This window comes from Lytechinus pictus, chromosome 5 (genome assembly GCF_037042905.1).
Source record: "Lytechinus pictus isolate F3 Inbred chromosome 5, Lp3.0, whole genome shotgun sequence".
Taxonomy (NCBI): domain Eukaryota; kingdom Metazoa; phylum Echinodermata; class Echinoidea; order Temnopleuroida; family Toxopneustidae; genus Lytechinus; species Lytechinus pictus.
The window spans coordinates 54797285-54822574 of NC_087249.1; the positions used below are offsets into that span (position 1 = coordinate 54797285).

At 35.4% G+C, this 25290-nt stretch overlaps 1 protein-coding gene across 1 annotated transcript; it reads left to right on the top strand.

Annotated features, from left to right (window-relative positions):
* Positions 1–663: 663 nt before the first annotated feature.
* Positions 664–25039, top strand: LOC129261073 (ganglioside GM2 activator-like). The gene is made up of 4 exons (XM_064099265.1): positions 664–1041; positions 7897–8091; positions 10688–10843; positions 19686–25039. Exons 1-4 carry the CDS (start codon positions 880–882, stop codon positions 19836–19838), a joined length of 666 nt encoding a protein of 221 aa, XP_063955335.1. The 5' UTR covers positions 664–879; the 3' UTR covers positions 19839–25039.
* The last annotated feature ends 251 nt before the right edge of the window (positions 25040–25290 follow it).

Sequence of the window (25290 nt, forward strand, 5' to 3'; positions counted from 1 at the left end):
TAGGCCTAACCATCGGAGACATTTTCAAAAATTTGATTGAAGAAAAATAAGAATTAAAACAAAAAAGGCTAGCTAAGAATCTATAGAAGAACATATGAATGAAAGGTTAAAACAAAATTGTACATTAATTCATAATTGATAGAAGAAATTAACATTAAAGAAAATGAATTGATTAAAACTAACAGATAAAGAAGAGGAATTATAACATAAAAGGCCTACTAAAGAATTGAAAGAAAATATATGAAAAAATATAACAAAAAGAAATAAATAAGAATTAATAAAAGAAAATATAAAAGAATTAAAAGAAAACACATAAGAATTAAAAAAATAAAACAATTAAGAAATAGCTAGGCTATAGGGCCTAGGCCTATTTGATATAAGAAAAGATAAAATAAAAATAAAAAAATATACATATAGGAATTGAAAAAATAAAGAAGAATTAAACAAAGGAAGAAATATAAGAATAAGAAAAATTAAAAGAAGAAATACATAAGATTTGAGAGAAAAGAGAATAAAAGAATTAAAATATTGAAATAGGCCTATATACTGATAGAAGATAATAAAATTAGAACAATGAAATATATATTATATATATATATATATATATATATATATATGTAATATATATTTGTTTTAATACATACATACATACATAGAACCACCAGAAGACCAAAAGACACAATTGGAGTTGTTCAGGTGGAACCGCGAGGTGGAGTTGTTGGAAAAAGGCATGCTATGCGCTGCGCATGTACGATCCGAACGTACCCGGTACCGGCAAGTACAGTACCGGTACCGGCGGCCATTTACGCGTACAGTGCCGGCGACTAATTTAACGGATCTAGATTTCCGCGTTTAAATTTAAATACGACAAACTACATCATGTATAAAAATATGAAATTAATTGTCATATTCATGACATTGGTCGTAGGCTTGCCTTTTATTTCTGCATTTAACCAGGAAAAGGAAGCCTTCATCGCTCTTATGAAACTACTCGAGTTGCCACAAATACCGGAGAGGTATGTTTCTCCCATGGACGCAGAGGTAAGCAAGCAACTCTAATTCACCGACCCACGCGCGCCCGAGACCCCGGACCCGGCGGCCCGCCGCTGCACCAAATACCGGTAGATCTGGGTCAGTGGTAACCCAGAGAGCTCCCGCCCGCACAGCGGGCGGGAGCCCAGAAGCTTACCGTGTATTTTACCATTGTCACCGGACTAGGGTGATTTATGGTCTAAATATTTCTCCAAATGAATTGTGAAAACAGAAAGTATACAATTACCACGATTATATGGATGAAGGTCTAACGAGTGGCAGATTCCTGACATCTGGGCACAGTCTGGAACCTCAAAAAAACGAAAAGTTCTCTCCTTCTACCCAGTCTCGATCGGCCATTTTGTTACGATTTTTAACAAAAATGGCCGATCGAGACGGGGTAGAAGGAGAGAACTTTTCGTTTTTTTGAGGTTCCAGACTGTGCCCAGATGTCAGGAATCTGCCACTCGTTAGACCTTCATCCATATAATCGTGGTAATTGTATACTTTCCGTTTTCACAATTCATTTGGAGAAATATTTAGACCATAAATCACCCTAGTCCGGTGACAATGGTAAAATACACGGTAAGCTTCTGGGCTCCCGCCCGCTGCGCGGGCGGGAGCTCTCTGGGTTAGGTCAGTGGTTGTGATGTGCTACTGCTAGGACTAGGCCGCTTTGTTTCCACGACTTGAGATTGATGTTGTTTTAGGGGACACTCATATATAGGTGCCAGGTAAAAATGGCAGAAGTAAACATGGCAGGGGTAAATAAACTGCAGTGTAAATAATGGCAGTGGTAAAAATGGCAGAGGTAAAAATAATGCCATATGGCAGAGGTAATATTAATGGCAGAGCCTGAGGTAAAACTAAATATACCGGTACCTCGGGCAATGTTCGTGCATGACGTGCAGGCTCCACTCCACTTCCCTACCGCTACACTACGCTTCACCTACCCGAACATCGGGACAGTATTGGCCCCCTACAGTGCCCCAGCGGCAAGCAGTGAATGGCCCGCTACAGCTTGGAGTTTTTCAATAAACACTGACTCACTCACTGACTGACTGGAGCAACACAACGACGACTTTCCAGTGGACAAAATCGGTCTTTACAGTTCACATTTCAATAAAAACGGGCAAAGTAACACAGTTCTGGTTCACTTTTGGTCTGAAGTTGTCGAAAACAGAAATCGGATATATATCATTTGTAAGCAACGACCCTGGAAACGGGCCTGAGAAACGGGAAAGAGGATCATGACACTTTTTTAGGGGTCATATTCTGGCGACAACTTGTTTAGGGGCCAAAATTTGCAAATGAAGCCCGCGAAAACTTGTTTAGGGGGTTATCTTGCGCACAGAGAAAAACTTGTTTAGGGGGTGTCTGGAAATAATGTGGTCACGCATGTGTACAGAATTAAATATGACTGCCCCCGGGTGGTATAGAGGTATAAATGACTAAGTTAAAAAAAACTGGCAGAGGCAAAAGTGACAGAGGTAAAGATCATGATGCTATAGTATACATCAACAAGGAAAAGACAGAACATTTTCAGTTAATATCATATCAGTCATAATTATTGGCCTTGAATGGACTCCTATCAACGAAGTGAGTATTATGAACTGATAAGATATTATTTCGATTTTTTTCAGCATTTTACATGTAGATCTATACTTTATCGTTGATATGATAAAACTAAAACATTTTCATGCCAAATTGATTTCAATTAGTGAGTGATGAAAGGATTTATCTTGGCCAGTTCGTATAGTAGAACTGCACTTCATCACATACATACCAAACAAATTTTAATGTAAACACCAATGTCCGCTACAAATAACAAAACGTTCTGTAATAAAAGTAACTTTCATATTTCAACATAATTGATCCGAATAGATATTGATATGATACGTGCGTACATGTAGTTTAATATAAATGAATAATAGCAATTAGTGTTCACTTTTTCAGAGCAATACCTCATTGAAGCTAGTCCAAGTAGATGTCAGGTTCCTATATTAGTATCTATGGTAACAGTTACCGTATGAATTTGGAAATGTGTAGCAAAGCAGGGATTTATAAATTCATAGGTGTTTCTCGGGTACCATTCTATCGACCTGTTAACCCTGACAAATGGTTTACTGTAAAAATAACAAAAAGAAGTGAAGGTTTGGGAAACCCCATCAAAGATTTAGAAAATTATTAGAAGTTTGAGTCTTTGATCTGTGACATCATATACGAGCAGCTGCCCCGTATTCTATGCACCAAAATGTATACTTTTTAATCAGTGGTTCATGATTGCTAAAAAAATCTATCAGGAGCGGATGTGAAATGATTTGTATGTTGATATACTCCCTATCTAGGCTGGGGTATTTTGGGAGTTCATATGGGGGGGGGGGGGGCATCCGAGGCCCCTCCCCCTTGAGATCTCGGCCGTCTACTGCACGATCGCGCCAAAAATTGGCACGCGGGTTGTCTGGGACATAATCTACAAAATTGTATAGTAATTTATTTCATGCGAATCGCTATTACCGGGTGAGTGATTATGCTAATTTATGTGTAATTAGTATGCGAAATCATACTTTTTCCTCTAACTCCCTACATAAAGCTCCAAATGTTCTAAATTTTGGTACAGAAACTCTTTGTGGTGTTCTTATCAAGTGTACATGAACAAAATTGCGATATCAAATCATTTTTTATGTATTCTATTGTGTTTTGCAAAACCAGCAAAACTAAAAATAATCATACATTTATGATTTTTGGTTGAAAACACAATTTGCATTGACTTAGTTCACAAAATCATGTTTTTGAGCAATTTTTGGTCTGACATGCACTTACATAATGTTGCGTAATTTCGAAACCACGTACCCGGGTGACGCAAAATTGGTCTCAAAAGTTGCGCAAGACTTGAAAGTAAAAAGTCAGCGAGCAGCGTGGTCAAAAAATTTCGCACGGCGAAAATATTGCACGAATCGTTAAGGGGGGCCTCCGAGCCCCCCCCCCGGCCTTGATAGGGTTAAGGTACAATAAATACCATTTTATTTTTTAAAGGAAATGACATTTCATTGATATTTTCTATTACACCATATATGGGAAAAACTGCTCGCAAATGACGTTACCATTAAAATATAAAATTCTAATAGCTTTTTGAATCTTTGATTTAATTATTTTCTGCTATTTTTACGATAAACTTTATGTCAGGGTGAATTCCCCTTTAGTGAATTAAGTACAGTACTTGGGTTTCAAAGTGTGCTTCAAATTTGAATATTAGAAGAGCGATTTGACATGAGAAGGCCGTGCATGTAAGTCCAGGAAAAAAATAAATACCAACTCAAGTGTTATCAATTTGGTGCAGAAGATTTAAAGTATGATAAAGATATTACCCTTTCTATTAGTACATTATAATTCCTATTTTCATCTCAGAACCTTTCTTATTTAATCTACTGTTCATTGAGGTGCTTTTGGATTTTTTGGCATGGGGGTTTAAGATTGGCCATTTGTGGGCGCGTCGTGGCCTAGTGGTTCTGACTCTCGCCTTTCAAACAGAGGGTCGTGGGATCGAATCCTAGCCATGGCGTGTTTTCCTTCAGCCAGAAATTTATCCACACTGCTGCACTCAACCCAGGTGAGGTAAATGGGTACCAAGCATTTTCTTCTTGAGGAAAAAATCTGTTCCAAAGGCAAAGTTTCGCATATTTTTCATCACGCTGTTCCGGCTGCATTGATCCACTCCAATGAGCTGCATTTTTGGTGAAAAGCGGCCTGCAGAGCTCAATCACAACGCTGTCCGTCCAACAATCGCCTCTGCGCGATCAAGTGCCCCTGGCCACTGGCGGATCTAGGGGAGGGGCAAAACCGGCCCATGCCCCCCTTTTGAGAGGCACAATTAGAATTTTAATGTAAAAATGCCGTTAAAACAGAAGTGTGCACCCCCTCTTTTCAAAGTGAAGACTTTTTTTTTCCTTTTGCTTGTCAAATTATTTTCTTGAGAAAATGTGCCCCCCCCCTTTTGGAAAATCCTGGATCCGCCCCTGCACCTGGCGGCCATACCGCCAGACTAGCAGCATGCACGTATTAAAGCCCACTCTCCTCTTCGGAGACCGTCCTTTTTAAAATAAGCCCATTCCAAAGCCCCTGTTTTTTGTCTCGCCCACTGCACATACCTACCCTTTTGTGGTCGAGTGCCCCCCCCCCCCCCCCCGGGTAAATTAGCTAAGCTAAGTTATACGGCGTGTATCGTTCAGCAGTGAATGTTTACGCAAATATTGAATTTGAAAGGGCTTTGACCTCATTTGTATATAAATGTAGGCACCCGCCCTAGATCTATGTGGTAATTGGCGCTAAGGCAGTTTCGAACCGGCTGACCCCGGGTGGAGGGGGGCACTCACATCCTACCCTTTTCATTGGTAGTAGTGCAGACTTTGGGGAGGTGCCGCTTTGATGACTCCCTTTTTCAGACCTAATTCTATTGTCTAGACTAGTAGATACTCCGAATTACAAAAGTTCCGTTCAGAAGTCGCCGCGCTCGCAAGACCCCTGTCAGTCATTACAAATCATCTCATGCTCACCTCAGTTCCCCAGCCCTGCCAAAATTGTCAAGCGCGGGCACCGCATGCGACCCCTATTTTACAGGGTTTCGTGAGGCACACCCCATCAAAAAATAATTTTAGTGCCCTTCCCCCTTTAGTGCCCTTCCCCCTCAGGCCGGGTGGCCGACGTCCGACTTCAAGAGAATTTCCCCACACCCATGGTCCATGACACTGTATTGTCTGTATAGACTCGATAGCAAGTCTCTCATTCACATTTCAAGTTTTCAACTTACTTTTTGATTCAAGGTCAAATTTTTGTTTTGTAATATGGTATCTTTTGAGTGTTCTAGCGATGCACATATTTTAGTCTGCATCAATTGCCGGTCAATTACTGGACTGATATATCCACTGTTTCGGAGGAGTTTTTAAAAACATTTTCTGATTTTATTTGTCCTCCTACACAGACGGATGTCTGCCATTGGGCTCGTAATGGTGGAGGTTCAACCGCTGCTTAAGGACGTTCCACAGTTAAAGTGAAATCCATGTCATTTTCACCAAACTTTGCACATAGATACTTTAGAACCTTAATATTCGAAATATGCAAAAATTAACATATGTCCATGTGCTTGATTTTTTGCTATAGAACTTCAAAGTTCACCCAAATTGATGTTCTTAAGAATTGCGCATTTAGACCGCCCAAGATTACTACAATGAGTTTAAACCTGTATTACTCAGTCAAAATACATGAAAAAGTCATCAAATTTCGCAAGAGAGTTAATAATTGTATCGTTAGAATGGAGAATATATTTATAGTGCTATTTGTTTGCAATTTTAAGTTTAACAGCACTGTCAGTTCTTAAAAATGACGTAAAAGATAACAAAATCCCAATCTAAAAAATGTGAAATTTCAGTAACAAACTACAAAAGTACAATAAATGCTGCACTTTATTCAAAATCCATGTCATTTTCACCAAAATTTGTAGAGTTGTAGAGGAAGGTATACCTAAGAGGAACAAACATTAAAAAATAGGGGTTCATGTGCTTGTTTTTAAACTATCAGTATTTTTATTAGAGCAAATGTGTTTTTTAAAACACCAAAAATGCGCCGAATGCTTTGTATCTATGTGAAGAAAAAATCAAAACCACTCTACCATTTATTCAAACTCGGGGTAATATTCGTAATTCTTGGCAGCACTGCAGAGTAAAGTATTTTGAAATTGTAGAGAATCTTTTTTTGAATGGTCCATGGAATAATTCCATTTTTTAGCTTCATGAAATAACGCATCGGATCTGCAGTTAAAGTGCAGAAGATGAGAAAAATCAGCACATACCCGCAGCTAATTAATCACCTGTTCATCCATTGTGACGTCAGCGCGCAGAGTGTTAACTATGCGCAGATCATAATGCGCACAAACATAACTGTGGAACGTCCTTACATACAGCGTCTATGGAGAAAAGTAGGTTACTGCTTTAACCCTAAAAGGACTGGGCTATTTGAGATGTATTGAGGAATGGGGGGGGGCATGATAGCCCCCCTTATGATCTCGGCCGCCGTTCGCGCGATCGCGCCAAAATTTGGCACGCACTTTCTTTACCACATAAACTACAAGCTGGTATAACAAATTCTGAAAATAATTATTTTTTATTTATTATGAATAAAATATGCAAATTTATTCATGAAAAACATTATTTGCATATTTATCACCCAATGACACTTCCAATTTTCTTCTTTTTTTGCAGAGGTCATCTTTGTAATCTAATTTTAAGGTTTCCACAGAGAAAAATTGCGAAAGTCATTTTTTTCCTTATGTATTTCTTTGTTTTTAGAATTTCTTATGTATTTTTTTTTTTTTTTTTTTTTTTTTTTTTTTCAGTGGAAATTATTACAGACCATTTAACGATTAAAGTAAACCCTAAATTAATTAAGCGACAAATTAGAACAAAATTTAATCACCCTTTTATGAATTTAATCTCCCATAGACTTTGTACACAAAGTATAAAAATGAGCCATTTTCGGCATGACATTGTCTTGTAAAAAGTCATGTGACGTCACAATGCTATACCCGTATGTTGCGAATTTGGTCTCAAAGTTGCGTGAGACTTCAAAGAAAAAAGTCTTAAAATTTTGCGGCGCAATTTTTTTGCGTTTCGGAAATAACATGTGCAGCGTCGAGAGGGGCCATCATGCCCCCCCCCCCCCCCCCCCCCCCGTCCTTTTAGGGTTAATTCCCCCTTTTGATGGGTGAAAAGGTGAAGTTTGTCCATCGATCTGTACCGTATTCAATAAAATTTGATTGGCATCTCTGATGAAATTGATTAAGCATTCCTCTTTTTTTTCTGTTTTTCACAGTTGTTACCTTTTGAGCAACCCATGGTGACATCATTCAGCTGGAAGTCTTGTGGTCCCAATGACCCCATCACAGCTGAAGTAGTTCTCTCACCAGATCCTCTTGTTATCCCTGGTAATGTCACGGTAGAAGCCAAAGCAACTCTTAAGGTTGATGTAGTTTCCCCAGTCAAGGTTTCTCTATCCATTAAGAAGAAGGTATGTACATGTATCTTATTCTCTTGTATTCTCAATATTGGTTATATTCCTTTTCATAGACATGACAGGTTGATTGGACAAAATTTCATGGGGCTTGGGGCGATTTTTCACCCAAAGTGCTCAAAGGAGCCCTGGAAAATTATTTTAAAAATAGCCCCCAAATTTACCCTTCACTGCAATGTGCAATGGTGCAGATTTAGGCAATCAGTTGTGAAAAGTTGCCCTTTAAATAACAAAAATAATTTTTGGCTTGCAGGTTGACCCAAGAGAGACAGAAAATCTAATATTATCTCATCTGACTACATTGTATTAGTGTAATCTCTTGTGATCAGAAGAACATGCACATGTCAGTTACATGTATAAGGGAGGGGTGTGCTTTCAAAGCATTTTTTTCTTCATATTTGTATGTTTTATTAAATCATAAAATCATAATCAAGGTAAAATTACAATATTTACAACTTATTAAAGGACAAGTCCACCCCAACAAAAAGTTGATTCAAATAAAAAGAGAAAAATCCAACAAGCATAACACTGAAAATTTCATCAAAATCAGATGTAAAATAAAAAAGTTATGACATTTTAAAGTTTCGCTTAATTTCACAAAACAGTTGTATTCACATCCTTGTCGGTATGCAAATGAGGAGACTGATGACATCACTCACTCACTATTTCTATTGTATTTTATTATGTGAAATATGAAATATTCAAATTTTCTCCCTGTTGTTGTATGAAACAATGATTAATTCCTCCCTGAACATGTGCAATTAGCATTGTTTAATACTATATGGATCAATCAAGTTGGTCCTTATTGTCAAATCCGTAAAAAATGAAATATTGTATAATTCAAACAATAAAAAACAAAAGAAATAGTGAGTGAGTGACATCATCGACTCTCTCATTTGCATATCACTGAGTTACGCATAGAACTGTTTTGTGAAAAATAAGCATCATTTTAAAATGTCATAACTTTCTTAGTTTCCATCCGATTTTGATGAAATTTTCAGCATTGTTCTTGTTGATTTTTCTCTATTTATTCAAATAAACTATTTTCTGGGGTGGACTTGACCTTTAAAACAGATCAGAGTACATAGATATTATGTACATATCAGATCTGATCTGTTTTTATAAGTTGTAAATTAAACAAAAGGCAATAAAAACAAAAAAATAAAGCTTTCAAAGCATATTGAGAAAAAAAAAGGGTATGTTTCTAGAACATGGGAGAAGAGATTGATCTACAGTCTCTTCTCCCATATTGATTTAGATTTTCTTGTGATCTGGTTCTAATTCCTTGATATAAAGGGAATTTATACATACTGGAAGCATGTGAAAAATGTTTGTTTGAAAAATTGTTGTCGTGTTTGTAGAGTGATATGATTCAGAGCCCCTCCTTTACAGGGATTTCCATTTTTATTACTTTACCATGCCCTGTACATGTTGGTGTTGAAAATATTAAGTTTTTAAGAAAAAAAACAACTGAAGAATCTGATGTAGAAAAAAGTTTAAAAGCAATAAACTGTACAGAAGATGAAATGAAATGACATGATTCGTCTGTTGCCGACTCGTCCACTCATCACATGGTCTACCTTTATTAATAGTCTAATGCCATTCCGGCCATCAACATTTCGTCTTGCAACCAGTTGGTGTAATACCCATTTTCTTTTGATACATTTCGCCAAATTAACACATACCGGGTAGTCAAATTAGACCAAATGGTATATGGGAGAAATGGTTATTGGACCAACTGGTTATTAGACGAAATGGTGAGTGGAACTGAAGAAATGTCAATTACATACATGTACAGATAGTGGAAGAACTGATGGTAGACCAAATGATAGACGAGTTGGTAATTGGACGAAATGGCAATGGACCAATCAGAGATAAACCCATGAAACCATATTTTCATATCTTGATAATGTTGGCTGAAATGGTATGAAATCAAATAAATGATGTGATTATCTTTGACTTTCTCAGGTCTTAGTATGCTTGTGTTCATAAATAACGTACATACATGTAGGCTGAAATGAACTGAGACAAATTAAAATGATGCTTGATACTGTCAGATCATAGTATGCCATAAAACCATTCTGTAAGTGTATATTGTTGGCTTAATGTCTTGATATGATTATGTTTTATTATATTTCAGGTCATAGTATGCTCTTAAACCATGATACTGTATGATAGTGATGTTTTGATTGATTGATTGATAACGAATTTATTTCATTCCAAAATTTCAACAAGGTAACAAAGTAAAGCAAAATATAATATATTAACATAATGAAATGAAATAGAAACCTTCTGAAAAGCAAATAACATTGCATTGATAATGTTGGTTTGAAATGAAATGAACTAGAATTACATGATCATGTTTATTTCAGGTCATAGTACATAAATCATTCATTACATGTACAAGGGTGTATGTTGAAGATTTCAAGGTAACACTCCATAATTTTCTTGTGATGAGAATATTTGAGATTGAAGTTTAATATTTTGTTGTGACATGATTGTTTGATTGTGTCAGTTCATGGTAATGTGCCATTATGTAGGTTGATAAGAAATGAGTGAAATGAAAGATGAAATGATTGTTTGATTCTGTCAGGTCTTAGTATGGATACCCATCCCTTGCATTGATAATGTTGGTTCCTGTACCTATGATGATATCTGTGAAATGTTGAATACAACTTTCCCACCAAGTCAACCGTGTCCTGAGCCTTTTGCTTCATCTGGATTACCATGTCATTGTCCTTTCAGTGCTGTAAGTATTAGCTTTTTATCCTTTCATCCTTAACTCTCCCTTTTTTGCATACTGTCAGACTTTCTGATCTCATTTCATTGTATTTATTGTCTCGCCTGCATAGCAGAGTGAGACTCCTGCGCCGCTTTTCCGACAGCGGCGGCGTCGTCAACATTGAAACCTTAACCAAGGTTAAGTTTTTGAAATGTCATCATAACTTCAAAAGTATATGGACCTAGTTCATAAAACGTAGACATAAGGGTTATAGTGTATCACTGAGGATCCTGCCTGTGTTTCAGGTCACATGATTAAGGTCAAGGGTCACTTACGGTTAACAAACTTTGGCCATGTTAGGGTTATTTGAGTAATTGTCATCATAACTTTAAAAGTTTATGGATCTAGTTCATGAAACTTGGATATAAGAGCAACCATGTATCCCTGAATATCATGTGTGAGTTTCAGGTCACATGACCAAGGTCAAAGGTCACTTAGGGTCAACAAACTTTGGCCATGTTAGGGTTATTTGAGGAATTGTCATCATAACTTTGAAATTTTATGGATCTAGTTCATGAAACGTGGACATAAGAGCAGCAGTGTATCCCTGAATACCCTGTATGCATTTCAGGAACATGGCCAAGATCAAAGGTCATTTAAAGGTCAACGAACTCTGGCCGTGTTGGGAGTATGTGTTGAATTGGCATAACTAAGGAAGTTAAATGGATCTAGCTCATGAAACATAGACATAAGGATAAATAATCAAGTATGAAAGATTGTTTTGCACATGTCTTAGGTCACATGATCATGGTCAAAGGTCATTTGGGGTCAATGGGCATAATATTTTATTATCATATTAGTGTTTTCTTCTGTGAATGATATTCATTAGCTATTTTCAAAGGAAGCGCTGCTCCTATATTGCATTGCGTAATGCAGGCGAGACTGCCAGAGGCGTTCCACTTGTACCCTTTATTTTGCCTTCTCTCTCCCCTCTGTCTCCATCTCTCCCTCTCTCTCTCTTCATGTTCATTTATTTTTCTTTACTATAAATCATTCCCCGTATTATCTACTCTTTTTCTCCTCAATATCCTTGCACATTATTAAAGGAATTATCTTTTACTACTTTAAAGCCACTTTTTCCTTTTAATGCCAATATCATGATCTGTCTTATCTATAAAATCTTTAACTTATTTTTATTCCTTTGCATTTGTATGTTCTCTTGGTTTATGATATTCAGTGAGTGCGCTCCATAGCTATTGTAGACTGTGATTGAGATGGGAAAATAAATGTAGATCTACATGTATCTATCAAGTATTACGGATAAGTACTAAATACTGAAAGTACTGAAATGTACCAAGTACTGAAAAAATGAGAAGAATACTGATGAATGCAAAATACTGATATCTAAACTTTCAGTTTTATGTGTTGAACTGATTTCCTCACGAAAATACTTTCAGCTTTAAAAGTACTGAAATTTTGTTAGGTTGGCAGCTCGGTAAATGGTGTTTGTATTTTTTAATATTGTGTATTGCCATCCTCATATTTGAGGCATTTCTTAAGGTCCAAAATTGAATTCAATGGCACATCACTTCCAATGTTTCACATTTACCGTCCATGTTATGTACTCCGTATACTACCATACTTTGGTAAAAGGAAGCAAGTTTTACAAAAGTATCATTTGTTGTAAATGATTAATGTGTGTTAATCATTTACATAGGCATCAATGCAATTTATCAGCATATTTCTTCAATATCTTTCCATATAACGATCATTTCTTCCCCAAATTTTGCCTGAACATGCAACATACAAAGGGTGTTTCAGAAACAGCAATAACTCAAATTTGTGTCACGTGCTTCCTTTTGCCAAAGTCCGGCAGTATAGTCAGTGAAGCCTGAAGGATAAATGTCTAAATCTGCAGATTCTGTTCTCTCTTTGGTAGGCCTATTATTATTACTTCATTTGGCATTTAACAATACAATGTAGGATAAGGAGAGTCACATGGATGCCCGGATTGGAAAAAGATTAACTAAATAAATATAACCTGAAGGTCATCCTTTCCAATCCATGTGACTTTACAAATATAACGTACATGTAGTACAGAATAGTAAGACACAATTATAGTTGTTGAAGATTATATCACGATAGAATCAAACATAGAATGAACACTTTAAGAAAAAAAGAAAAAGAAAAGAATGAAAGTGTTACCCTGGGTTAGTCTACCCTGGGTACAGTAGGGCTTACAGCAACAATAAAAAAAAGCTGTAATTTATGTACCCAGACTGACACAATCAGGATGAAGAGGGCGCTGTGCAATAAAATAATCAGGGGGGTGAAACTCCGCTTCTGCATCCGGTCAGAATTGGGGAAAATTTTGGATGGTCAAAAGTGCACACTGCTCCCATTTTTCGTATACAAGCCTGTGGACACCGCCACTGTTTTGGTACACCAGCGAAATGAAGGCGTGGTCATGGAACGTCCTTCGCGCATAGCGTAAAAATATGTAAATTAGTATTTTGTCACTAATTAGCATAATGCGCGACCTGATATAATATCGTTGGTGTCTGTGATTACATCATGTCAGATCATTCGTTTTTTTCCTCAGATTTTTATTATTCATCTATTTTAATGATCTATTTGTTATTGCCTGTTACGATTATTACTGCATCTTTGCTTCGTTTTAGCTGCAAATGGCCAGGATCTTTGCTAAAAAATATTACAGAGGAGGTTCCCAAAGAAAATGTTGCCATATACGATGACATCTCTTTATGTTTCTGGAGCCCTTTAATTTATTGCAGAAAACGAAATGAACCTTTTTTCATAATATGAACAAAGATAATAACAAATCAAATTCTTTTCCATAATTGTAGTCTCCAATATAAGTCCTATTGTGAATAGCAGTCCTCAGAGCACTTAATTTTAAATGGTGACTTCTATGTCAAACATCAATAATCAATAATTTTAGGGGGGAGGGGGTTCTCAAAATTAAATACCGTAGGCAAGAGAGCAAACCGATCATAGGCTATAGGGTATTTCTTTTTAATTTTCAACTGAAAATGAATCTGGTGTAATTTTCATATGGAAAGAAAAAATACATTTTATACGAAGGTTTAAAAAATTTGGAGAAATAATTAGCCCCCCCCCCCCCGTTATGAACAGTAAGGTCTTATAATTGATTCTTTCAAAACGAACTGAACTTTCACCCCCCCCCCCCCCATCTCTCTCTCTTTCTGTCTGTCTGTCTCTCAGAAACTGACATAACTATATGCATACAAGCAAATAATTCTCCTGTCATTTTACTTTCTTTCCCACTCTTATCCTTATTTCTCTTGAATAATATTTTAATTGACTGTTGTTTGATCTCATGTAACAGTGTCATCATCACATTTCAGTACAGTGCAACATCTTGTGCCATTTGTGCATAACAGCTCAGAAGCAATATATCATCACACTTAATTGATAAATGAAAATTACCAAGATAAAAAAATTCAATTCAAAATTAACATGTTTATTAAGGAATCCATTTTCTAAAACATTGACATTAACATAAAAATAATAATTAGCGTCTACCAAGCATTAAATTGTATTTTAAAAATGAAGGCAATGCATAGCTAAAAAGGGCTGTTACTGGGTGGGGGTAGTATGGGGTGGGTATATAAATGTACAAAAATAGGATTAAGTACATTTTTCTACATTGTACAATGTTTGTCAAAATTTCATTCAAAGGATCTCGATGAGCCTATAGTTAATATTCCATAAAAGAGCATAAAAATCTTTGATATTCGTTTATTTTTTACACAAAAGTTTGTCACTCAAAAAAATTGGTAAATTCCTTTCAAATTTGCTGACAAGAAATAGTCTACTGCATGTGAGAGCACTCCTCATAAGGGGGGGGGGGGGGACACAATGCCAGAATCTACCTAAAGAGTGCCTTCCCCAATCAATACGTTTAAAGCGAATCATTAACAAAATTTGATTTGTCTACTGTCACTGTGGTTAGAATTCAATCTATTTTTGAAATATAGTCTATTTATATATTATTGCAGTGGTAACCCATTTCACATTTTTTTAAAATGAAGATAACAATAAATACAACTTAATAACCCTACATAATTTATGAAGACTTGCAGTGGCGTACCGTGGGTCACGGCATTGGGGGACACCAGCAAAAATTTTGAGTCACTTAGTGAGCGCGCGAAGCACGCTCAGTTGCCAGGTATATTGACCTAATAGAGACATTTTTAAGGACAGTGCCATTAAACGGATATGTATCTCACTGGTCAAATAATGCGAGCGCGAAGCGCAAGCTCAAAATTTTTGATATTCAGACCTAAAAAGGGACATTCTAATAAAAGTTTTAATCATGATACGTACCTGTCTCGCTAAGCAATGCGAGCGCAAAGCGCAAGCTGAAATTTTTGTATATATATTGAGCCCAAACAGAGATTTTAAGGACTATATTTTAGGAATCCATTAAGAGTATACATATTTCATCATAGTCATCTAATGCGAGTGCCAAGCGCTTGCTGATTTTGTTAGAATACATCTAAACACATGAAGCACTTGCAGTCGTTTTAATCATGATTATTAACATACGCATCTCACTAATTGAATATTGCAAGCGCAAAGTGCGAGCTGAAAATTTAGGAAATTCAGACCTGAAGAGGGGCATTTTAAGGCTTGTTTGAAGGAATTCACGAATATTATATGTATTTCACTAACCAAATGATGCGAGCGCAAAGCGCGAGCTGAAAATGTTTGATATTCAGATCAGAAAAGGGGACATTTTAAGAACTGAAGCCAAGACATATCTCACCAATCCACTAATGTGAACGTAAGCACAGACAGGAAATATTTTATATTAAGACCTTAAAATGGGGCAATCACTTTAAGTAGTCATGAAAAAGAAGCATACTATTTTACATAAAACAATAATAACTCGAAGTGCGAGGAAATATATTTGGTATATATTGACTTGAAAACGGGAGGTTTCAGTACAACAGGATTATATATCTTGTTAAACAGACAGTGCGCGCACCAGGAACAATGAAGACATAGGCCATGAGCAAATTATGTTTCATAAAGTTATGAAAAAAATGTTTCTTATGTAATATAACATAATTATAATATAAACTTATAATATAACATTATAATGAACAATAATTTCTTCTTTGCCACTACATTTCTCTTCCTCTCCTTCTTTTTCTCCTTTTCCCCGTTTTTTTGTGTCAGCTGATGGGGGGGGGGGGCACGTGCCCCCTTCCATAATTACGCCACTGAAGACTTGTAATCATGGTAACTTTGCCCCCAGCCTGTTTTAGGTAACATTAAAACCTTAATTTCTTGCTCAGCCCTTTTACCATAATTGTCATAATGACAGGATTGCAATTTAGTAATAACTTGTTTATGAAATGAGGTCCAGGAGTGATACTAAAATTATTTCTTAATCTTCTGATCACCTTTATTATCATTTAGCTATGCATGATTTTTATTTCAAATTACAATATTTTTTGTCTTACAACCCTATGTATGTCACTAAAAGAAGACCTATTCTAATATTGAATAGGCCTTTAAACTGGAAAATAATATTATTTTCATGAAAACTACTAAGAAATAGAAGTATAAAATATCAATAAAAGGTGATACATTTGCCCGTTGGAAAAATATTTCTTACTTGTATTGTGTGAAATTTTGTACCAAAACTTGTATACTTCAATGTCATTGCCCGGTGATGCAGGGGCCGCGGAAGCGGGGGTGGGGGGGGGGGTGGGGGGGTTTGGTTCGGGCTTCAGCCCCCCACTTTTTTCCAAACCATGTACAAAAACGTAAAAATTACCATATGATTCTGATTTTTTGCATGGTCAGCCCCCCACTTTGAAAACCATTCCGAGGCCCCTGTGATGAACCTGAACTTGTACCGCACTCTTTCTACAGATGTGTAGTTTAAGTAACATTCAATGCTTTATAAAATATATTTATTTCAAATTAATTCATTTTTAATGTGTTATTGCAATGAAGTAACTACTTTTTATTAACTTGGCCTTCATATCTCTTCTTGGCACTTATGTTGTGATACCAGTACTTAAACAGCTTGAGAAGTGGGAAACCTGCATGGTAAAAAAGAGAAAAGAACAAAATAAGCTGTAAATTATTCTTACTCATCTAGTCCAGTTTATTAAAAAAAAAGATGTTAACTCTATTTTAATACTCTTCAGTGATAAAACAAGTTTAGCACATGCAGGCAGTCACTTTCGTCCCACATCCAGATGAATTCATATATCAATATAAGTATCTACAGTATGTTTTGAAAATAAAGAGTGCAAATTAATTCAAATATTTATCAGAATTTTGTGATAACTGTTTATATCTTGGTTTTTTATGCAAATGCATGTATAGACAGGATATATGGATAATTAGTATGCAGTGTTGAAAATAGAAATACTGGTGAATCTGAATTCAAACAACTATTAACTCACAATGGAACTTTAACATTACATGATATTGCATCATGTTTCAGCACAATTGGCCATAGCCCACCCCCTCCAAAAAGGGGGAATATTTATTTATTTGGTTTTTTTTTTTTTTTGGGGGGGGTGATGAGCTTAGATACAGCCTGTATATTATCAAAACAGTAAGCATACCTTGCGAATCGGCATGGTTCTCAATTTTGTACTTCTGACTAGGTGTGAACTGCTAAGAACTTGATCCTATTGGATCTGCAATTGACAATTTAAATTTGAGAGTTTTAGAGATAAATAAAATTACTCTTCTTAAACAATATTTTTGAAATTTCCAGCTGCCCATATTCCAGGTCTATGTATGAATATTCCAAACTAGAACAAAAAAGTTATCTGGACCCGAAACTTAATTCTCTATCACATAGAGGCATAGGCCTACCTCACTCTGTTTATAAAAGTAAAATGATTCCAACCACATATTTCTACAGCTGTATATAGCTGAATCTAGATCGGGTCTATGCTGGGCCTGTATAACTTAAGAATCACATCACATCTGAATGAAGTAAACACTAAGAACGTTTTCAAATTACCACCCCAGGCCAGGCCCAGGGTATCCTGTTCAAATAGACTTGATTTAGGTCTAGGGTAGGCTACGCCATTTCATTCAAATCTAAGACTAAGTAACACTTAACACTAAAAAATAACAATGCTAAGTCAATCGTATTTCAACACTGATTAGTCTGAAGTAAAACGTTCCTGAATAAAAGAAACTGCTGAGAATTATACTTATTCATATGAAGATGAAATAGCGGGGACGGACTAGGCCTAAACTTCAACTTTCAAGCTTGAAGTTTGGGCCTAGTACGTCCCCGCTATTTTCATACCCCATGACTACATCGACAATCTCGCTAGCCGGCTAGCACCGGCGATATCAAAGGCCGGATCCCGCTCTGACCATATCCCTACATTGACCTAAATTTGGATAGGCCTAAAATCGACAGTTTGTCGTTACTAAGAAACAGGAGGTCGGAAACAAGTCCACATCTACCCCTGATAATTGTCTAATCACAATAAAACTGAAATACATGTTTACTTTGGACCTACATGAAGCATTCCGATGAATGTCTAGATCTACGACAAACTATAGACGCCTAGATATAGTATTTTTGAGAAACTCAATGATCACACTTAGTTGGAAGTCGGGCAAAAGAAATATTGAAATTTAGGTTTACATAGTACGTAATACAGATTACAGGATGAGCCCTGAACCCCGGCAAACACATTACAATTTGCAAATGAGATCAAAACATGAAAATGAGCCTAACTTACTTTTATTCCTATGGAATGTCATTAGAATAGTATTGATGTTCCCTCCAAAATTTTCTGCTCCAATGAAGTTCAATCAGAAACCATGATTTCGAACATCAATTCTATAAACAGATAATTAGTCTAGCTATCTCGTTTCAGAAACTTGACATTCGCAGAGTCCAAAAGAACGACACTTTGCACAGATATCGTAGGGAATTGTGGGGTGGAAAAAATGTTTAATGCATGAGTACATGAATAAAACATTAGCTTTTTATCCAATCATACAAGTGCATTATGCGTATTTTGACGTCATTCTCATGAATAAAACATTGACCCTCCAAAATCAACCTTCAAATTGTCCGCCGGCAGCCATGTTGGCTATGTACAAAACCTATGGGAAATAAAAACGCGCAGAAAGAGTTCCCTCTCTAGCTCCCTTCGGGAGCTTACGTATACGTAAGATTGTATCTCTGTGAAAATAATTATTATGTACAAATATTGGCATGTGACAAAAATTTAGAAAAAAACGTAATTATATTTGATGTTTTGATAGACCTTATTGGCTGAGAAGCCAACATTATAGTTTGAAACAGTACATTACCCCTCGCAATATATGACCAAAAACAAGAATTATAAATGACACTGTCTCTTCTATGTATTCCTTTTAAATCGTTCAACCTTCAGCTCGTTCGAATCCTTAAAGAAGGGCCATTATGATCTGTTTTTCCATATTTTAATGCAGTATATTCTTTTTCCTTCAGAGGGCCCTAACAAAATACAATGGTTAAAAAAATACAAAAAAATAAATTATATTCCATTCAATATTCATTGCACATTCTCACCCCTGCATTTTAAAATTTATTCTGTCGAACACAAATTATATTATACCGGTACCTGACAGCCTGGGGCATCTACACTGTACATGTATCAACACCATTTCATGGATACATGAATCCAATGGATGATAATGAAATTTTAATCTTACAGTTTTTATATGCTCCCTGTCTCACTACTACCACCAACACTGAGGATCGTGCTCTTACATCATTTAAGTATTTTTTACTTTACAAAAAATTGATTTTTTTTTATTTTTATACCATCTATAGGGTGATTACAACTTGCCTGCAACTCAAGTTGAAGTAGATGATACTGGGATACCGTCTTGGCTGAGCTCCGGTGATTATCAGGTCAAGGCTGTTGCTCAGGATAGCAGTGGAAAGGAGCTAGCTTGTTTCACCGCAACTTTGACCCTCAAATAAAGAAATTTGCTTCCTAAGGAGGATACTTCTGGAGTAAGGCATTCATCTTCTAACCTTAGTATTAGTGTCAGTAACCAGATTGAATAACAAAAAATTTATGTTAAGATATACGTTCAATGCAAACTATTCATTTTACTCAAAATTTATTTAAACTCAGTCGAAATATAATCATGTATTGATAAAAATCTAAGAAAAAATCTGACTTCATATATTTTGGCACTTCATACTTTCATAGTTTTTTCATGTAAAGTCATTCATATGAATTCATGAGCAGCTTCATGAACCATCCCTAGAATACATGCAAAGTCTTTCAACATATCCTGGTCATGATTTGTGTCTATTCTCCTGGCTCAAAACCATCAATAAAATGAAGAATTTTTAAAAGGGTAGTTCGCCTCTAAAATAAATTTAAGAGTTGAATTGTAAAGTTGAAATTTTAAATTGAAAGTTTCAATTCAAATAGAGAAGGAAGCAGGAGGCAAATTGAAAGGATCAGAGTTGGGGAGTGTTAAAACACCTTTATAATTCAGTAATAACACTGACTTTTGAGAGTTTGGTCAATTGGACACAATTGAATTAGTAGCTGTGATTATTATCATGCAAGATTGTCTTCCAAAATCCCTGCTATTGAAATTCAATTAAATGTTGTACTCTGTATTATCATTAATACATGTTGGATATATACTAGTCTACATGTACATGGTCATATAGAAAAAAAAGTGCAATTTGCTACATTGCATGTCTCTGCAAAACCTGTTATGTACTTTGCAGTAAAATTTGTGTTAATTGCATTTGTACACTTTAAAACATTTTTTTTTAATGACTGAAACCACTTTGGCTTTGCAAAGTTTGCATATTCCAGTTCCAATTTATTTTTTTACTTTACATTTATGACCATTTTTTTATGAACCCATTCTCAGATCTTTTTAATTTTTGTTACCATTCTACATTCCTTCTCCAATATTATGTAAATGTATGTGTATCTCATAACAGCAGTGAAGGTAATTTTTGTCTCACCTGCATAGCAGAGTGAGACTATAGGCGCCGCTTTTCCGACGGCGACGGCGGCGGCGGCGTCAACACCAAATCTTAACCTGAGGTTAAGTTTTTGAAATGACAGCATAACTTAGAAAGTATATGGACCTAGTTCATGAAACTTGGCCATAAGGTTAATCAAGTATTACTTAACATCCTGCCTGAGTTTCATGTCACATGACCAAGGTCAAAGGTCATTTAGGGTCAATGAACTTAGACCATGTTGGGGGAATCAACATCAAAATCTTAACCTAAGGTTAAGTTTTTGAAATGTCATCATAACTTAGAAAATATATGGACCTAGTTCATGAAACTTATACATAAGGTTAATCAAGTATCACTGAACATCCTGCATGAGTTTCACGTCACATGACCAAGGTCAAAGGTCATTTAGGGTCAATGAACTTTGGCCGAATTGGGGGTATCTGTTGAATTACCATCATAACTTTGAAAGTTTATGGATCTGATTCATGAAACTTGGACATAATAGTAATCAAGTATTACTGAACATCCTGTGCAAGTTTCAGGTCACATGATCAAGGTCAAAGGTCATTTAGGGTCAATGAACTTTGGCCAAATTGGGGTATTTGTTGAATTACAGCCATAAATTTGAAAGTGTGTTGGTCTAGTTCATAAAACTTGGACATAATAGTAATCAAGTATCATTGAACATCCTGTGCGAGTTTCAGGTCACATGATCAAGGTCAAAGGTCATGTAAGGTCAAAGAACTTTGGCCACGTTGGGGGTATTTGTTGAATTGCCATCATATCTCTATAAGTGTATTGGTCTAGTTCATAAAACGTGGAAATAAGAGTAACCAAGTATCACTGAACATCTTGTGCGAGTTATAGTAGTTTTCAAAATCAGCACTGCTGCTATATTGAATCGCGTGATGCAGGTGAGACGGCCAGAGGCATTCCACTTGTTTAATAAATTATAGTATTTTGTAGTACATATTTTTGTATATTTTAGAAAATGTTTCACAATTAACATGACCTTTTAATACTATTGTACATGTAGAATCATATGCTATATATGCATGTAGACTATTGTTTGACTTGATGATGATGATTATATTATTTCAAGGGTAATTTTTTTCATGAGAGGGAGTTGAAGAATTTAATTAGCTTTTTTTTCAACTTGGCAATACTATTTTTCCATGGCTGCATTTTCCTTTAATTGTTAATTTCTCTGAAATAAATATGAATTTACTCATAGAATTTAGAAATTTGTCAATTTGCATGGAAAACTGACTTTTTACATTTTTGGTCCACATTGCCACATTTAGTGAATATTTTTATATTGATTTTTAAAGTGCAAATGTGAGATGCCGAGGATGGAATAAAATTGTACAGTGGGATGTATTTATGCTGGCCTGCCATCATTCCATCCCACACCTGTTTTTTTTTCTTAAAGATTGATTCTGATACATCTTAAGTTTTTCACCTGTCTCTGTTATGCAATAGAGTTCAATTTTTCATTGTGAAAATTGTGATGTTTTGTCCTTTTAATGGCAACATTTCTTAATATTGCTTAAAGCAAAAAGCCCTGAGTTGGTGAAAAATCATTAAGAAAATCAAATTTTGCCTTGGCCATCTCTCTCCTTCCTACTGGCACATAATGGTTGTGTATTAAAGAAGAAAGCAGTATTTGCAGAGTAATCACGATCTATATATAGTATACAAACTACACATGTTAGTATTGAGAGATATTGTCAACATTGTTAACAGTATTGTTATGTAACACAGATTTAATTGATTATACTGTTACAATAATCCATTGTTATTATTATTACTATTGAAGTCTTCTTAAACTATCTATGCAATATGTGTGCTGTAATTGAACAAAATGTTTGAAGTCCTCATTGCATGCTTGAGTGATATGAAAAAAAAAAAACATTGATAATAAATAATTGTATGTGAGTGTTAATGAATTATGTAGTAAGTCAAGTTCAAACATCATGAATTTTTTTCTTTTCTTATTTTCATTTTAATATCAAAATTGTCAATGATATTAGTGCTATACCAGGATTTCTTTAACAACAATCACATTTTGCCCTGCCTTCATATGTATTTGATAATCTCAACTTGCTTAGAAGTATTTTGCATTGCTAAATAAATTGAATTTAATAAACCAATATTCTTTTAGAGGAAATGATGCTAGGGATTACATGATGAAAATCCAGTCACCCTTTTTTTTTATATAAAGGGATAAATGCTGATAAATCAATCATGTTGAAATTCATTATATCTTCATGTTTCCCTGACACTTTCTCTAAATTGTGTTTTTAATTCTGTTGATTTAATATTCATCATTTTCATGTATTGAGTCATCCCTCCAAATTCATACTGAATAAGTACTAGTAATGACCAAAAGGAAAAGCAAGTTCTAATTATTTTGATTTATATATTTTGGATGAGGCTAAAGTAACATGTTACATGTATAATGATGAAATAATGGTTATGTATATAATATGTTGTTGTCCAATAGATAATTGTATGTAAACGCAACTGTGACAAAGACTTAACTGAAAAGATTATGTGATCAAAGGTTCTGGAAGTTAAATATGTAAAGTGTATATAATCATTTGTTCTTCTACATGGTATAATTAGTATTTGGCTCTAATTGTTATGACTATTGCAGTACTCATATTATTACAAAGCACAAAATATATTTTTTATATTTCATTGTAATTATTAATAGTTAGAAATGATGTGAATAACATTATGCATACTTGAATGACTTGACATGAGAATTGTTTGCATATCCTTTTATTCTGAATGAATTATATCAGTCAGTGTCATTGGGTTATTTTTCTAATTCATATTGTATAATTTGTTTTTAATGAATAAGATAATGTTTTAATGAAATTGTGATGCTAGGAAAATGTGGTAATTGTATAATTAACCAATACTCATCAATCCATTTAAAAAAGAATTAGGTGGGAGGCCTTGGAATTTATACAGACGTATGAAGTGGCGTACGAAGGGTGGTGGTTACAGGGGTTCAAACCCGCTCCCTAATTTTTTTTTTTACCAAAACCACCCCCTAAGAATTAAACACAAAAAAAGGCTGGAAAAAAATATGGTCATCAGAAGTAAGGGGGCTAATGTTAAGTGTACTTAATTACCATACCATGAGAGCGAAGTTGGCATGTTAAAAGCGTCTGCCTGTCGATCCAAAGATCGTGGGTTCGAGTCCCACCCGGGCGGATGACTGAAGCCAGTGCGTCGTGTGTAAATGTCTCTCCCCTGTTCCATAGATGCAGGCTATGTTACAGTGGAAAACACTCCGTCCCTCGGATGGGACATTAAATGGAGGCCCTGTGTAGAGGAGAGTCACCACCTCTGCACGTTAAGAACCCACTGCACTATCCATATACAAATGTAAGTGTAGGGGGAAACCCCGGTGTAGTGGTCCACCTGCACTCTCCCAATCAGTTATATCGGGAGGAGAGACCTGCAGGTCACAGTTATTCAGTTTGCTTTTTGCCTCCCAGGCACAGGTGATGCCAAACAAATAATGATAATAGTAGTATTAATAACTTTGTGCTGTTTCCAATATGACAAAGACTAAAAGTTTTCAATTTTTTCATATACCTCGTATTCCCTCGGGTCATTTCATGGGTCTATCACTTCATATTCATTTTATTATACTATACTCAGGAGCAATCTACAGTGTGTTACTGAAACCTGGAGAATATGAACTCAATGTATGTTAGAAACATAAACAATTCCTCTACATATCCATCACAAAATCTAGTGAATTGTTTATGAAAAAGGAAAATAGGCTTATTGCATTTGCTTTTTTATTTTGAGAAATGATAACAGCATTATGCAAATGTGCATTAATCATTCATAACTTATCACAATTTGCTATACTAGGTGCAATTAATACATATTATGTACTTTCCTCTTTCATATTAAGATTTCAATTCATTAGATTGTGAAAATAATTTCCAGTGTACAGGTAGTTCTTCCTCTTTCTTTTATAGAAGTTGTTAATGTAAACTGGCAAAATAATTCCCGTAGGCGCTTTATAAATTCTGTCAGAAGTGAGAGAGAAAAAAGGTGATTATAATACAGTGTCTATGAGATGTTGACCAATACTAATTTTATACATCACTATATTTTTATCAATAAATATTCCAACTTTCATACCATCACATTTGGATTCATGAACAGTCTTTTTGTCTTCAGATCGGCTCAGTGCACAAGCTCTTGTTATTTTTTATATATATTTTTTTGTTTCTTTCTCTTATAAATCAAGATTCTACATAATGGCAGAATAATGATGAGGAAAAGTAGTAGAAGTATTGTAGTCTTGTAGTAGTGGCGGTGGTGGTGGTGGTAGTAGTAGTAGTAGTAGCAGTAGTAGCAGTAGTAGTTTTATTGATTTATTCACTTCCTTTTTTTT

Excerpts from the sequence above, each read along its gene's own strand:
- LOC129261073 (XM_064099265.1), top strand. The coding sequence starts at position 880 with ATGTATAAAAATATGAAATTAATTGTCATATTCATGACATTGGTCGTA. Across the intron at positions 8,092-10,687 it reads CTCTATCCATTAAGAAGAAG|GTCTTAGTATGGATACCCAT; the intron begins GTATGTACATGT and ends TGATTCTGTCAG. Across the intron at positions 10,844-19,685 it reads GTCATTGTCCTTTCAGTGCT|GGTGATTACAACTTGCCTGC; the intron begins GTAAGTATTAGC and ends TACCATCTATAG.